This window comes from Drosophila melanogaster, chromosome 2L (genome assembly GCF_000001215.4).
Source record: "Drosophila melanogaster chromosome 2L".
In the NCBI taxonomy this organism is placed as follows: domain Eukaryota; kingdom Metazoa; phylum Arthropoda; class Insecta; order Diptera; family Drosophilidae; genus Drosophila; species Drosophila melanogaster.
Window position 1 is genome coordinate 5969857 of NT_033779.5, and position 16474 is coordinate 5986330.

The following is a 16474-nucleotide window of genomic DNA, read 5'->3' on the forward strand; positions in this document are numbered from 1 at the left end:
TTATATTCCAATGCACACAACAAACACTCAAGATATTTCTCTTAAATGGGAAAAGGCGTTAACACAGTCTTTAGGCCAGCAGAATGGGACAATTCGGAGGAGAAGGAAAGACCCAAGTTGGAGTACTTGGTGACCAACAAGAAGACTCCGCCGGTTGAACTCTACCTCACGGCATTCGCCTCCGCCTGCAGTGCCGAGATTGTGGGCTATCCCTTCGATATGTGCAAGACCCGAATGCAGATCCAGGGCGAGATCGCGAGCAGGGTGGGTCAGAAGGCCAAGTACCGAGGTCTGCTGGCCACTGCCATGGGCATCGTCAGGGAGGAGGGTCTGCTGAAGCTCTACGGTGGCATATCCGCCATGCTGTTCCGCCACTCGCTCTTCAGTGGCATCAAAATGCTGACCTACGACTATATGCGTGAGAAGATGATCGTGCCCGACGAGGACGGCAGGCCGCAGCTATCCTTCCTGGGATCCTGCATCAGTGGCGTCTTAGCCGGCGCAACTGCCAGCGTACTAACGAATCCCACCGAGCTGATTAAGATCCAAATGCAAATGGAGGGACAGCGGCGTCTAAGGGGCGAGCCTCCACGCATTCACAATGTGCTCCAGGCCCTGACTTCCATTTACAGAACGGGTGGTGTGGTGGGTCTCTGGAAGGGAACTGTTCCAAACACATGGCGCTCGGCACTCGTGACCATAGGTGAGCCTTAAAATCGGGATTGGATCAGTCAGGTTCAGATATGTTCAATATCACCCCTTCCTTCTAAAGGGGACGTCAGCTGCTATGACTTTTGCAAACGCTTTCTGATTGCCGAGTTCGATCTGGTGGATAACCGAGAAGTGCAGTTCGTAGCCGCCATGACCGCCGGCGTAGCGGATGCCATTCTGAGCTTGCCAGCGGACGTGGTCAAGTCCCGGATCATGAATCAGCCAACCGATGAGCAGGGACGCGGCATTCATTACAAGGGCTCCCTGGATTGCTTAAGTAGGTTGGTTAGAGAGGAGGGCTTTTTGGCCATGTACAAGGGATTCATTCCATATTGGATGCGTGTCGGACCTGCCTCCGTGGTGTTCTGGATGACCTTCGAGCAGATTAGACGGTTTCGTGGCAGCGAAGGTTACTAGCTAAAGATGCAGTTTAAAATATAACAGAGTAAAATATCATTAATATCCTGGAGGAAAGTTGATGGGAAAGTTAGAGGGCCAAGCTCTTAAGTCAATCAGAACGAATTCCGTAGTAAATGGATAAACCTATTGGTATGCGGTGACCACATGGTTTATATGGGTAACCTTTAATGCCATTTGACTCAAGTTTGAGTGATTGAATGGCGACCAATGTTACAATACCTGTTAGCCAGTAGACAACCCGCCAAAACAGCGCTTAGAAAACGGTGAAAACTGAAATTAGCATATTTAATTGAATGAACCAACGTGGAAAACAACTCACTGCCCGGGGCGAAAGATATTTGAATGCTCCGTTTGGAGATGAAAACAAGGCACACGCGCATCAAATTGCGCGGCGTTGCGAGAGCCAAAGGCCATATAATAAATAATAATGTTTGATTAATTTTACGGCTGATAAAAGTGGTCGAGCACCCTCGCTCGCCCGCCTCCATCGCCACTCCACTCCAGCGTTTTCCGTGATTAATTTGAGTTTTTACCAGAAGTAGCGACAACGAATATTTCGAACATCTCGAGAGCGAAAGTGAGCATATGGAGTCCAAATGTTGTCACTCATTCCTCGCCAGAAATTTCGATAGCATTAAGATCAGACATTCGCTGGCATGGATGGATAATGTGGGTCAATGTCTTTTCGCTCTGGCAGCGGATGACAGGCGAGCAATAGTATGCAAAAACGACAATTACTGAAAGAAAAAGCAGCTGCGAAGTGGACGAGGCGCAGAGAAAAATTAATAAATAAATATCTGTTTTTATTTATGAACATTTTTTTGGCGAAAAATAATTGCGCCGTTGCGTCAGCCATTTGAAACGATTGCCCGTCGACGAAAATAACCTGGCCAACCATCCAATCGCACAGACCAAAAATGGCCAACGCAGCGCCGACTGCTGCTGTCTTCTAAAATAATTAAAAGAAACCATAAATGCACAGAGAATTGTTAATGCGACCATGAAATGACTTTGGGAACCGCGATAGGAGCGCGGTTCAATGATCCATCGATTTCTGATAGCCATGCCACCCAGAACCCAAACCAAAAACCAAAACCCAGATAGAAAGAACAATGCGCAAGGTGCTTACTTTTTGTGAGGAGCACACTCGGTTGTCTCACTCGCTTTTCATTTTAATAGTATTAAAGTATCGTATTTTATATGATTTATATCCATAGATTTATGCATTCGGTTTTCATTTCAAGTTCTCCCTAGCTCGTATGAAAAATGTTTACCGGGGACTGTTGGCTGGGAATCGAGGGTATGCAGCTGGTCGAGAGACATGGTTGGGGGGGTTGTGTGAGAGCGCGAAAGAAGACCTTAGATTTGAGTTTAGCTAAAACGTAGAAGCCATCAAACGATGGCCAACTACTCATTACGCTATCGTTAGGAAAATGCTGATAATGACAATAAATATACCGGATTCCCGGGATCAGAATGAGTAATCCTAGTGCAGTCGATGGAATATGGATAATGGCAAACATCGAACGGAGAATGAGAGAGGCACCTACTTATAGACTGGCTGGCAATGGAAAACGGAATCTGAATATGAACACCTACCACATCTGATACTTCAGTTTTGGATATATCGTTCGGAGTTCAACCCACTCGACTTCATATGTGTATAAAAATTCACGATTCTTCTTCCATTTGGGCTTCGTCCCTCCACCACCACATATATAAAAATAGAGCATCGTGGATCTCCAAATAGTTTACGTATATAAATATATATGTTGAGAGATATTTATTTATACTGGTTGCTACTCTCCATCTCTGCCCTTCTTCTCCTCTCAGTTCCCTTCGCATCCCTCCTTCCTTTCCGGTCAAATCGAAATCTTCTCTCACTCACTTCACTCTTTCTATATAAAACCTGCGTGTGGATTTATGTACGAGTATACATAAACTGTATCGGTTGTGTAAATATTGCTATACAAAAAAATCGTTCCAAAAAATGCCTGCGTTGCTTTGCGTTGTTGTTCTCGGTTGTTAATCTGTTAATTTTTCGATTTTCGGTTGGTTTGGTTGCATTTGCAGTTCTTTTCGCTTACAATTTAGGTTGCCGAATACATGTTCTTATTTTTTTTTGTTTTATTCTTTTTTTTATGATTTTTTTGTTTTTGTAAATTTCGTTCAAAGCTGAGGACTGAATTCTTAACTATTGATTGGGGCGTTTTATAGTTTTGTGTTTTCCTTTTATTTTTATCGTATAAACCAAAAAGTTTTAAATATAATAATGCAGAAATTTATAATTTTTTTGTAGTTGGGTAGTTATTTGCGTTTTTTGACATTTTTTTTTTCTTTCAAGCATATGCATTTTTACTCGATCCATTTCCTCTGCTACACACAAAAAACCGCAAATTCTTTCTTGGCCGTTGGTTTTTCTTTTCCCATAAATTTAAATATTAATAATTACTTTTTATGTGTTATTAGTTCATTTACGGTTCGCTCTTATCAAATTTGTTGCTGCTGTTGTTGTTGTAGTTGTAGTTGTTGGTGTGTGTGTGTTGTTGTTGTTGTGGTTGATGGGGGTGTTTGTGTTGATCTATTCTCCTAGTACCCGCAAGTAATCAGATAATCTCCAAGTTTCTCTACCACGGAAGCGGCCTGCTGGGGCTGAACGGGATCCTCGTAGATGGAAACGATCACGGCTGCAAAAGATGAAAGAACAAAAATGTATTAGGAATTGTGACATCAGTTATTGAGATGTAAACAGATATTGCTGGGGAAGTCTTACATATGGATATTAATATTCGTAGAAAAAGGAAAATATACCTCTCCCATCTGCCTTCCTATATACCTATCTACATTATCTACACTATCCGTTGGTAAACATTTTCATCGCCATTGTCACATCAGACATTTATTACATTTCGCAGCGGTCCGTCCGCTTGACAAAGCTCTCGAAAGCGAGGAGAAAGCCACCGTCAGCGGCGGAGAAATAAGAACTAACCGTTGCTTTACAACAGCAGTAGCCAGCAGCAGCAGCATCTCTACGGCCAGCTGGAAATTATGAATAAAGCTATCAATAAAGAGCGAGCCAGTCCGCCGCAATTCCAGGTGAAAACTGGACGGACGACTGGACAACTCGAGAGCAAACGAGAACGGACCCGATTGACAGGTCTCGAGTTGAGTGGCTAGGCTAATGCATTAATCAAATGAGCAGCCAACTCTGATGGACACCCAATTGTTTGTGTGTCGAGTTGGGACGCCAGCTCAGCAGCCGAATCGAATCATATCGCCCGGGGGTCAATAAACCTGGTTCGTATCCACGAGCCATACTAGCCGATGAGCCAGAAGAGCGCCACATTTGCACCACCACCTCCGGTGACATGTCGGCGGCTATCAACAGTTTGCGGGAGAGCCCACAAGTCAATATTGAATTCAATAGGTGATAACGCCAGTCTATTTACATGCCAATTATGACCGTAACAATAACCAACTTGTTAATAACGCTAGTTTCCGACAGCTTTGTATGTTTTATATACATATATAAAAGATTTATATATATATATATAGGGCTTGGCAGCGTTTAATGGTTCAAATTCCAATGAATTCCAGTATTCATTTAGTGTTATAGCAAATTAATGAATATGTATCTATGGTTTGAAAAAATAACTTTGTTAGCTAAATCAATTCAACTTAGCTACCTGCTGAAACCATATTTTAAACAGCAGCAGTGCAGCAGTATATAATGTGAAATTGTAAGCTTTGCATTCTTCCCAGACAAACAGTTTTTCGAGCATGAAAAAAAAACAAAACAAGGTCTTATCGAGAGTTGTTTTGCTCAAAAGTGACTATTTGATGACACATTTAAGGCGACTAGTCAACGCTCCAGCAAATCTGGCTGGTGGGTCACTCGGGTGGTAATTCGAGTAGGGCGCATGTTGCAGTGTACCAATGCAACAATGTGGCAGTGCGAACGAAGAATCCGATCAGCTGAAAGGCGCCTTTGGAACAAGAGGCACAAGACAGTAGTACTTGGGCCGCCTGCTGACCAGGTCCAAAGCGGACCAGGGAATGAGCCAAGGAGCGGCGAGCTGACAACAAACAGCATTTGCCATTTGTGGCCAATTTTTCTATTTTTACTCCACTGTCTCGGCGTTTGGCTGCACAGCACACACTCACACGCACCGTGCAACACATTTGCACTTGAAATGGATTATGGCAATAACCTTGAGCTTGTGGATGCAGCGGTGGGCGGCGGGTGGCGGCCGTACTGGTGGGCTGGCCGCCTTGTCCGTGTTGACGTGAAAATTTGTGTGAGTGTGTGTGTGCCAGTGCGCAACAGTTGCCGCAAAAACTGTACAAATATGGAAGCGCGGCTGGCGCGTCAGCAAATAAACTGGTCGTCGTCGTAGACGTAAACAGCAAAAACAAAAACCAATTTGGCCGAGAGAGCGCGAATGGGGTTTTCAAACATTTGGCCATCTCGAGAGGCTGAAAAACGAAAAAAAAAAAAAAAACAATGAGGCATCACTGCTCGTTGACCCCGTAAATGGAGCAAGGCATCAACAGCAGCAGCGACCGTAAAATCGTAATGATAACTCTCATTTTCCTTGAATTCTTCGCGCTAAATGTCACAGATCTGAAAGCTGAGAAAGATCTTAAGTAGGTTTTTCCAAACTCACTCAAAAAACCAACGGGCGAGAATTCGCTCAATAGAACTTTCGAATTTATTTAACGGCCTTACTACTTATCTATCTTCTTTTGGTGTGTTGGGCTTTGGATTAAATTCTTTTCACCAGCGATAAGTCACATAAGTCTGTGAGAACGAGTGGCATTAAACATTTTGTAGAATGTCTTTTCCCCGTTTGCTTTGGCTCCGGTTATAAAAAAAAAAACATCTGATAATGGTTATCGGGGTGGGGCAGACAACGCATCGATAACAGCGGAACCACTTTGCAGAAATTTCCACGCTCAAACTAGAATTTTTAGTTTCCATAAAACTGGATGGCAAAATTTTACTACTTTCGGTATGCATAATTTGCGGGATTTTAATGTTTCTTTTTTTTTACATATTTAAACTAATTTTCTGCAGGCAAGTGACGAAATCTTATAACAACTTAAACCACAATAAAATCAAATATCAACCAAAAAGCATCAAGTTTCTAGAATTAATATACACTTTTAAAATCCATATATTAAGTATGTCGTTCTCTGTTTTCTTTTTTTTGCTCAAAATGGATTAGGATATCTTCAGGAAATACATTTTGTACTTAAAACGGCAAACAGATTAGTAATGTCGAAACTGTGAGTAACCTGATCAAATTTGGGAAACACATTCCCAGAACCAATGAATCACAACACATTTTTGGCAAAACAAAAATTATTAAACAATTACTGAGCAATCGGATTAAACCTTCTGTATGTGATTTTAGTTTCGTTCTTAACGCAATAAATAAACCAGAATATTAATGAATATTAATTTCTTAATGAAATATATAGCAAGCTAACCAATTGGTGCTAACTGAACAACAGTAAAAAAGTCGAAGGTGATAAGCGGAAAACTTTCTGACTTGGAAAATTTATCGCAGAGTGGCGGAGGATTACATGAGTAGACCTACTTATTTGAATGCCAACTCACCTTGTGTTGTCTTCATGCAGTGCACTCCGCTCCGGCCGAGCTTGGCGCGCACCACGCGGTCTGTGCCGGAAAGGTAAATGTACCGCTGGCCGGCGAGTGTCACGCCGTTGCTGGTGAGACCGTCCTGCTGGTCAAAGCCGCTGATCAGTTTGGAGAGCTCCTCTTTTGTCACCTGCAAGATGGTAAGGAAAGTTTGGAGTTAGTGCCCGCTGATTGTGGATAGTTGTTTTGTAGTAATAAGGTGGACTAGTGGTCATGTTGGTCTTTAGTTAACCATATGCATTAGAAATCAAATGAACTCAGACATACTGTCATCAAATCTTTAGTAAACCCATTGTATGAATCAGAAACCAGTACCTAATAAATTCAACTATATTGAAAACTTTAATCAAGTAGATTGAGAGAGAATTTCATCATATTGCGTTGATCCCACTTGCAAAATCATCATTTTGAAAAAGGCTCAACAATTCAAAGGACCATAAGAGAGCAAAAAAACGAACATTTTGAACGGTGGTATGAAATATTGGTTGTGTTGGGTTCAATTAATGGGTAGTCGCCTGCAGGGGAGGTTGCATGTTTTCGGGGCAAAAAGACATGCGAGACATGTGTGTAAAGTAAAACCTTCTGTTGAAATATCGCACTAATCAGCTGCAGACGACCCACGCAAACAAAGGCAAACCCACCACCACCACCACCACTACAAGCACCACCACCGCGAGCAAACCACCACCCATTTGAAAACAGTAGGCACCATCGACGACGACTGCCAACTCATTAGCAAATGTGGTCCACTCGATACCGGGGTGGAAACAGAGGGGTGTGGCACAAGGAGGCTGTAGAGTTGGCTAAGGGATATGATACTGTGGGTCTCGGGATGCGTGCCCGGCTTGATTTTTTGGATTTTAAAAACAAGTTTTGCACACTTGAGCGACTTGTCCGTTCAGAGAAAGAGAGAGAACAAAAGAGATGGAGACAAAGAGGGAGAGAGAGAGTAGCACCAATGTCAATAGCCTTGGTCAAATGCATAACAAGTTGGCAGCCCCATCCCCCAGGTAACAGCTGCTTTTGCCGGGGGGTGAGTGGGGAAATTAATTTGAAAATCTCGCACAACCGATAGTTACTCATTTGCGGCTGCCGAACGGTGACACATCCGAATGCCACTCGAATTGGGCATCGAGAAGTTTCCATTGAGCGCAACTCGCGTCGCGTGAGAGAAAGAAATGCGAAGAGGAGAGCAGAGCAGAAGAGCAGTAAAGTCGCGAAAAGCCGGTTTTGCGTAGACAGCTATGCCAAAAACGTTAATAACTAAGCGGAGCTCATTATGCGGCGATAGCGAAAATTCCACAAGTGCCAAAAATCTCCTAAATTGGTAGTTTTTCAATGAATGAACATGCCACACGATGGCACTCAGATTCTGTCACCCAAAGTCGGTTTTCTCAATGCAAAGCCATGTATATAAATGTGTTTATCATAAACTTTTATTAGCAGCCCAAAAACACAACTCTCTCACAAGGTCCAGCTCAGCTGATCAATCGGAAAAGGAAAAAGCTAAGTATTCACAATGATTCATCCGAATCAAGATCAAAACTGGGTAACTTGGGTAATGCGAAGTTGGGAAAAACAACAAAGGCACCTGCGAAGGCAGCGAGAGATAATAAAACGAAAGTGATGCGCGTGCAGAAATGGCAGGTAGATAAAAGAATGAGTGTGATGGTGAGGTGACGTAGGCAGCGGATCGAATTTGGCCAAAATCGGTTCCTAATCTAATAAGCGGCGAGATGAACTTCATTCGACGGACAAAGCACTAGGGAGTGGCTGCCCGAATCGAGTGGAATCTCGCTGGGAGAGCGAGCAGGATAAGAGCACATGGATTCGTATTTGTATTCGGATTCGGAGTCGACAGGAAGTTGCACACGCACACAGACAGCCACACTCACAAAAGGGCGAAAACGTGGCGCGCATACGAGAAATACTCAGAGCATTCGCATTCGAAGGTAGCAGATTCAGATTCAGAATCGAAATCAGTAAAAGAAGCCGAAGCGGAGTCAACTCCACTCAATTCGATTCACTCTGCGCTGGTGACGCGGCATCGCATGCTCAAGATATTTTCTGTACTTCTGTTCGTTTCATTTTGGTTCTGTTCTGTTTGGTTCTGTATTTCGCTCCGATAAAGAGCATTTATTTTGGCCGTCGCCGCAGAGGAAACGGTCCGTCTGTATTGAGTGCGATAAAGGCGAGCGATAGCGAAGGGGTGGGGCTGATGCCAGGCGCCTGTGGGCTGCATTATCAGGAACCAGTGTTGCACAGCACCGCAGACATTCGAACCGGCTGCGCTGATATCAGATTTCCCGGTCCCGGCCCCGCCCCCGCTCTCCACACCACACACTCATCGCCGCATGCAAGTGCATTGGTGATTACCGCGAAGCGAAGCTGCACCTCCTTAGTCACCGATAAACAGAAATCCATCCGTATCGGCTAGGTCGCCCAATTGGTCTCCCTGCTGGGTTGTATGATCACGCACACTCCCTCAAAAGCGTAGGCGGGAGAGGAGGGGGTAGCGGGCCTGCGCAGGAGTGGCGCTGCAGGGGGTGAAACTGACAAGGGCGAGGGCGAAGGGGTGGGAGTTGCTCTTTATCAAATGAAAGTTATCATGGCGGCCGCGAGAGGAAGACAGCGCGAGAGTCACACCCTTGAACTTGCGAAAATTCATTGTCAACTATCCGTTTTTCCGTCCGAATTCCATTCTATGGGTTTTCCCAACCGCTTTCCGTCCATTAGTCCATTCCGTTCGACGTACTCACCTCAAAGCCACTGGACTGCGCCCAAATGTTGCCGTCGTGGCCGGCGATGCACGCCTTGGTCACGCACTGCGAGGCCAGGAGTTGGTTGTCCACATAATCTTGCCAGCTCATGGTGCTTTGTTTGTCGTGGGTGCGGATTAAGTTGAACTGATATATATGGATCTGGATATGGATCGCTGTTGCTTTACCGCACGGCGAGTCGCACTTTCGTTTCGGGGGTCACACGAAATTGGCAGGGAGACAAAGAAAAACCGCAACACCGACGATTTTTTCTTGGGGTAACTTACTTTCAACTGCAACGAGAGGTGGAGAAAGAGAGAGAGAGAGAGAGATGGATTAACATTTATCAAATCGTATCGTATTTTATCATGCGGCAGTGGGTGTTGCATCCGCCCTTGACAAATTACCGGGTATCGGCGGAATTGTGTTATGCACATTTATGTATATACATATAAGTATATATATCTAGTGATTTTGATTGTGATGCATTGCACAAAGCGCCTAATTTTCCGCCTCCGAAAAACTCACATATATACACACACACGCACGGGGGATGAGACCAAGAGCAAGAGCAAGACCAAGGAGACCAAGACAGACAGAAACAGAAACCGTACGCCGCAGCTCCACACACACGTCCGACTCGCTGGGAATTTTCGAAGCGTTCGAGGCGGATTTCAAAAGTCGAATGAGCGCAAAGCAGAACCATAAACCGATTTTGAATTCGAGAAAACCCACTCGAGAGAGTGAGAGATGGAGAGAGAGTGGCGAAAGAGTGCGCGCTGCAGGGGGCTGCTTGCCTTGCCTCTGCTCCAAAGCGCTCAATTCCAAGCCGTGAGTCACCCGTTCACTCACCCACTGCCACTGCTTTCGAGTGGGGCAGAGAGTGAGCGAGCGAGAGCCGTAGCCAGGGCGAGTGCAACGGTGCGCCTGGAGTGGGTGTGTGAGCGAGACGGTCGTACGAGGCGGGCCGTTATTAATCAGCCGGCTGCGGACAATGCAAATGAGCGAGTGAGAGCAGACGATGACTCAACGGCGGCTCTCCGAGTGAGTGTTATGAATCGTCACTTTGTTGGCCGGCACTGAGTAACTGTCATAAATTAAAAATAGCCTTTAATTTCAACGCCTATATGTTCGAATCCCATCTCACATATCATAATGTGCTGCGCTGCACCGCACCCGCAATATGTTAGCATTGGCTGCTTGACAAATCGAATGGAATACCGAGTACCGAATGCCGTATGCCGAATACCGACCGGCTGCTGCTGAACTTTTCCCACTTAATTTTTTGCACACTTATACACACAGGCATACACACACACACACCCGCAGACGGCGACGCACAGCCAACGCGGTTGGCCAAGTAGCGCGTACATGTGTGGGTTTTCGCCATTTAAGGCGTGCACCCAGCACGAAAGTCGCTTTGTACGCAATTTACCCAAAGTGTTGGTCGGTTTTCGATTTTTGTCGAACCACCCCACGTTCAGTAAGTCTAGAGAAATCTCTTTCTAAACGGATTTCCAGGAAACCCACGGCACTCACACTGTTCACACGCTGCGGTAAAAATTCAGAGTGACCGTCGACAAGCGGTAGTACTGGAACACAAGTCGCTGTTCGCTCGAAACAATCGATGTGTGCCAAAATTCGATCACGATATTCCTCGCAATCGATTGTATTCGCTATTTGCCTTCGTAAGTCCCGGTTAGACCAGCGGCATGAAAAGTTTAAATTCACTTCCACATTCGAGTACTATGAGATAAGATTACTGTACTTAAACTCAAAAAGATTCAAAACAACACTGATCGTTAAGCTACTAAGACAAATAGCTGGCCGGTTCCAGTCCCACGATTTAAAAACAGTTCACTGAATAGCAGCATATGTAAAATTCCATACTTTCATATATTTGTATAATATGATTCACATAAGGTTGTTGTTCAAATGGTTGAATACTACAATTAAGTCTTTACAACAAGAGAATGTAATCTGTTGGAAAACAATATTACAATCAAATTTATTAAACAAATATAAGATTCGGGTTTAAATATTTATACTGGTGGAAAACTTTGATGGGCGTAATATCGATAGCAAATAAAATAGCGAAGTCAGGCACCCCAGCTCTGGGTCTGCAGCCCTGAACTTCAAGTGGCACCTCCAAAATAACGTAAAAAAGTGCAAAATAATACAAATTGAATTCAAAATATTTGCATTATTTTATGCTTTGTTTTTCTTTACCATACACACTGCGAAGCCGCAGCGAAATTGCCGGATATCCGCTAACATCTGGCGATAGTTGGCGATCGATCTATCGATAGTCGCTAATGTTTTCTTACATCACTAAAACTTTTGCAAGATGGAGCCTCTTTTGCTTGGTTTTAACAAATCAGTAGCAGCACGTGTATAAAAAGTGCCAAATAATTTTCAGAAAATGTTAGTATATACCCTAGATTAAGCGTTTGAAATGTAAAAAGCCGCAAGGCGATCTTGTGCCGCATCGATTCCGCAACTGCTTAGCATAATTTCCGCGTGTTTTAATGCAAAAAACGCGATTTTAAATTTCTGACGGTCAAAATGAGTGGAAAAAAATTACACGCCCGTATGACAGTGCAGGGAGTGGGAGTGAGAGGCAGCCACCATGCGAGCGAGAGAGAGCGAGCGCAGTGGTTGCTCCAAGAGAGTTTTGTTGCTGGACTCGGTCTTTGCACCCCTCCCCCTTCGCCTTGGCGAAACCTAGAACTCCGAACTGGGGACTTTTGTTGAAGTCCGGTGACGTCGGTGTCGCCACTTGACTGGATTTTATGCACTCTCGTCCGTCCGTTCGCTTGACTCATGACTGGACAATGACGCAGACCGCTGATTCTATCTTTAGTGGACGACGGCATTCGTGGGCTGATTTAGCCTTGCTCCAACTCAATTTTCGATTTGCTTTGGAATATTTGCCTGTCAGTCGGTTTTTTTTTTCTATCCCCACCCCGCCGTACTGTCAAAACTACTGCTATTTTCGATCAACTACTACCATTCGCAACTGGTGTTAGGCAACACTGGCGCCACTGTTACGTGCTAATATCGCTCGGCTGCTCTCGCCCGTTGACATTGACACGAACGACACTAGGGTCGTCCCGCTCGCACACGCTCAGGGGCGGACTCTCGCCGCTTGTCGCTCAAAAAGGCTGCCTAGCTATCGCTTTCGGTCTCATACGTAAAGTCACCGCTTCGCAGAGCGCATCGCAGCACAAACGTAACGGACTAAAAGCAAAGCGCTCGATAGCTCGAGAAAACAACACAGTCGGCGTTCGGCCCGAATTCTCCGTTATTCGTTCTAGACAAATAGGCAAACAGTTGATTGAGTGAACCGGGCCCAAGCCGTCGAAATTCAGGATATAAGTTTACCTAGTCAATTCTTTATTGTTGATAATGTGAGTGGTTGCCAAGCGGCGCTCGCGGTTTTCGATTCTCCCTCCACCAGCCTTACTTACTTTTCGCTTTTCTGCCATTCGCCATAACCAACAATTGTGGCTGGAAAATTTTTTACCCCCGTCCCGCTACTGCTTTTGTTGTTGTTTCCACTGTTCCGCCCCACTAACGCATTCTCGCTTTCTTGCAGGGATGACCGAAATGAGATACCTCAGGATGGCCCCGCCAGCATGGAACCCGAGGGCGTCATCGAGTCCACCTGGCACGAGGTGTACGACAACTTCGATGACATGAACTTGCGCGAGGAGTTGCTGCGCGGCATCTACGGTTATGGTTTCGAGAAGCCGTCGGCCATCCAGCAGCGCGCCATCATTCCCTGTGTGAGGGGTCGCGATGTCATTGCCCAGGCCCAGTCGGGTGAGTAAATGGCTCCGAGTCCCCCATCATCATCTTCACCATCATCCCCCTCGATCAGTCACAAAGAAAAACTTTCGAGAATGTGCAAAATCGGCGAAAAAACAGCACGATGACTCAGCCGCTGCGCCTGTATTTCTTTGTTGAAATTCCGCTTTGCAGCACTCTCTTTCTTCTCCTTATACTCTCTCTCTTCCGTCCGCTCTCTTCGATTGTCGGCGTCGTTGCGCTTGCGCGCCACTTTTCGCTGACCAGCTGCGTTTCGGTTTCTCGGCCGCCAGGCCAGAAGAAAGTTCCCAGAAAGAAGGTCGCTCTTCGAGCGCTCTTGGCGAATTCCAGCTGCTATGCGTTTTTAAGGTCATCTGTTCCAAATGCGATCTACCTACATTGCTCATTCGGCACTAATCCATTTTGCAGGCTCTGCAAAAGAGGCTCTATATACATATTAATATAGTTCATTCTCAACTCCTGTTTTGTGTTCTGGCACTTGCACCTGCCTATCGATGTATAGGCAGGGATTAGTGGCCAGCTCGACCCTGAAATGGCACATCAGCTACCTGATGAAACGATGGACAACTGTCTTTATTCCATTGATCTTTCCGTCATTCAAGTTTACGCCTAACAGAATTGCATAACAAATGGCGTACTGGTTAGTCGAAAATTGGAATTTTGCTGAATTTCCATAAGAATATCACATAGTTAGAAAAGTAATTGTGTATAGTCCGTAGCACACACTATTCTGCATACTAACCATTTTACCTTTAATCTCCTCCGTAGGAACTGGCAAGACTGCCACCTTCTCGATTGCTATCCTTCAGCAAATCGACACGAGCATTCGCGAGTGCCAGGCGCTGATCCTGGCCCCCACTCGCGAGTTGGCCACGCAGATCCAGCGCGTGGTGATGGCGCTCGGCGAGTACATGAAGGTGCACTCGCACGCCTGCATTGGCGGCACTAACGTGCGCGAAGACGCCCGCATCTTGGAATCCGGTTGCCATGTGGTGGTGGGCACTCCTGGCCGCGTCTACGACATGATCAACCGCAAGGTGCTGCGCACCCAGTACATCAAGCTGTTCGTGCTGGATGAGGCCGATGAGATGTTGTCCCGCGGTTTCAAGGATCAGATCCAGGATGTCTTCAAGATGCTGCCCCCAGATGTGCAGGTCATCCTGCTGTCCGCCACCATGCCGCCGGATGTGCTCGAAGTGAGCCGTTGCTTCATGCGTGATCCCGTCAGCATCCTGGTTAAGAAGGAGGAACTGACCCTTGAGGGTATCAAGCAGTTTTACGTCAACGTGAAGCAGGAGAACTGGAAACTGGGCACCCTTTGCGATCTGTACGATACGCTGTCCATCACCCAGTCGGTAATCTTCTGCAACACCCGTCGCAAGGTAAATTCACTCATTCTTATAATTGTGTGAAGCTGGATTAGTTTCAATCGCAAAGCCGATAAGTTGCTAACAAAAATGTCTACCCATTCTTCAGGTGGACCAACTGACCCAGGAGATGTCTATCCACAACTTCACCGTCTCGGCCATGCACGGCGACATGGAGCAGCGTGATCGCGAGGTCATCATGAAACAATTCCGTTCGGGCTCGTCTCGTGTTCTGATTACCACTGATTTACTGGCGCGCGGTATTGATGTGCAGCAGGTGTCGTTGGTCATCAACTATGATCTGCCCTCGAACCGCGAGAACTACATTCATAGGTAAGTGCTCACCACCTCGCCCCTGAATCTACTCAGCTATGTGCTATACTAAACATGATACCATCACTTTCAATCTATTTCAGAATTGGTCGCGGTGGTCGTTTCGGTCGCAAGGGTGTTGCGATCAACTTTATTACAGATGATGATCGACGAATCCTTAAGGATATTGAACAGTTCTACCACACAACAATTGAGGAAATGCCTGCTAATATTGCCGATTTGATTTAAATTTTTTCTGCTGAGCCGCAAAACAACTAAGAAAGAATTCTAAACAAAAAGTGAGTGAGCAAAACAGCAAACAAGAACTGCGAAATCGATAACCGAGCGCAACTATAAATTATTCAAAGATCAACAAGTCAAGTTAAATATTTATTATTCAAATATTAATTCGAAAAGGCAGCCGACCGACCACCCAAAAAAAGGACTAAACCAGGACAGAGCAGCAACATCTTCAGCAGCGGCGCAGCAGCAGTAACATCAGCAGCAGCGGAAGCGGCAGCAACACCACCACCAATTGCCGATTAGCCGGAACCCCTCTGTATCCATTTAGTTCTCTGTGTATCATCAATTTTAAAACTGCGTTGTCAACCAGCAACAACAAATATATACAAATATATAAAAAAAAAAAAACAAAACTTAAAACAACATTTGCATCTATCTAAAAAAAGTAATATCTGAAACCAGGTACAAGATACCACTTGCTAAGAAGAGCGAGGAACTAAACGCAAAAGCCACAATATCAGAACACCTTTTTGCCGCACCTTTGTTTTAGCTTTTTCTAGAACTATTGATAAAAATATATTAAAACAAAACAAAATACATATGTACACATTATGTTTAAATATACCACTCCTAAAAAACAGCTGACAACCGAAGCAACATTTTACGCTAAACACGAACACACAGCGAATCCACCCAGATCTATAAATGTATTAACATATAGCTATATATCTTTCGGGGTATGGCCAAAAAATATATGGTTGCCGCTATTGGGTGTATAGCATGAGTTGATATAGCTGTGGATATATACAATTGGGTGGTATTGTAGATTATGTTTAACAAAGCGGAAGTAAATTCCTTATCTCAAAACAGTAGAACGAAAATGGCTGTTTTTGAAAAGTTTTTATGTATCTGTTACGTACGGTTTGGGTTAACCTCATATTAACCCAAACCTTTTTAGCCAATTTCATAAGCTTTCGCTTTAAAACCAGCTCTCTAAGCAAGATGAGTTCCAAAAGTTAAACTAATTTTTTAAAACTTTCAACACCACTCCACTGCATATACTTTTAAAACGAAAGCGCAGTGGGTAAGTTGCATTTCGTTAAGCCTTCACATCAACTTATCGGTTGAAATTCTGATAACAAGCTATCGATAATCTATCGATTCGA

At 44.9% G+C, this 16474-nt stretch overlaps 3 protein-coding genes and 1 non-coding gene across 16 annotated transcripts, besides 1 other annotated feature; 2 read left to right on the forward strand and 2 right to left on the reverse strand.

The window, feature by feature from the left end:
• Positions 1–2: 2 nt before the first annotated feature.
• Positions 3–1169, reverse strand: asRNA:CR43465 (antisense RNA:CR43465). Its single transcript, NR_047908.2, has one exon.
• On the forward strand, positions 3–1169 carry Ucp4B (Uncoupling protein 4B). 3 transcript variants are annotated; one of them, NM_135133.3, is made up of 2 exons: positions 3–703; positions 773–1169. In NM_135133.3, exons 1-2 carry the CDS (start codon positions 46–48, stop codon positions 1126–1128), a joined length of 1014 nt encoding a protein of 337 aa, NP_608977.1. In that variant the 5' UTR covers positions 3–45; the 3' UTR covers positions 1129–1169. The 3 variants fall into 3 exon arrangements, with proteins under 3 accessions (NP_608977.1, NP_001245904.1, NP_723135.1); NM_001258975.2 differs by having other exon boundaries at positions 783–1169; NM_164666.3 differs by having other exon boundaries at positions 3–795.
• A 1089-nt stretch (positions 1170–2258) lies between these two features.
• Positions 2259–11162, reverse strand: chic (chickadee). Of its 6 annotated transcripts, none has more exons than NM_205913.3 (4): positions 11097–11162; positions 9556–9848; positions 6755–6926; positions 2259–3818 (listed from the first exon to the last, which is right to left on the reverse strand). In NM_205913.3, the coding sequence occupies exons 2-4, from the start codon at positions 9664–9666 to the stop codon at positions 3721–3723; spliced, it is 381 nt and encodes a 126-aa protein (NP_995635.1). In that variant the 5' UTR covers positions 9667–9848; positions 11097–11162; the 3' UTR covers positions 2259–3720. The 6 variants fall into 6 exon arrangements, with proteins under 6 accessions (NP_995635.1, NP_723136.1, NP_599131.1 ...); NM_164667.2 differs by lacking the exon at positions 11097–11162 and adding an exon at positions 10353–10625 and having other exon boundaries at positions 3044–3818; NM_134304.3 differs by lacking the exon at positions 11097–11162 and adding an exon at positions 10084–10245 and having other exon boundaries at positions 3044–3818.
• A 745-nt stretch (positions 11163–11907) lies between these two features.
• On the forward strand, positions 11908–16053 carry eIF4A (eukaryotic translation initiation factor 4A). 6 transcript variants are annotated; one of them, NM_057247.5, is made up of 6 exons: positions 11908–11979; positions 13154–13380; positions 14155–14768; positions 14863–15086; positions 15170–15364; positions 15483–15703. In NM_057247.5, coding segments are annotated over exons 1-5 (1212 nt in total). In that variant the 5' UTR covers positions 11908–11977; the 3' UTR covers positions 15315–15364; positions 15483–15703. The 6 variants fall into 6 exon arrangements, with proteins under 6 accessions (NP_476595.1, NP_001245907.1, NP_723137.1 ...); NM_164670.4 differs by lacking the exon at positions 11908–11979 and adding an exon at positions 12507–12965 and having other exon boundaries at positions 15483–15723; NM_001273188.1 differs by lacking the exon at positions 11908–11979 and adding an exon at positions 12738–12965 and having other exon boundaries at positions 15487–15937.
• Positions 15276–15312: a mobile genetic element.
• Positions 16054–16474: the final 421 nt, after the last annotated feature.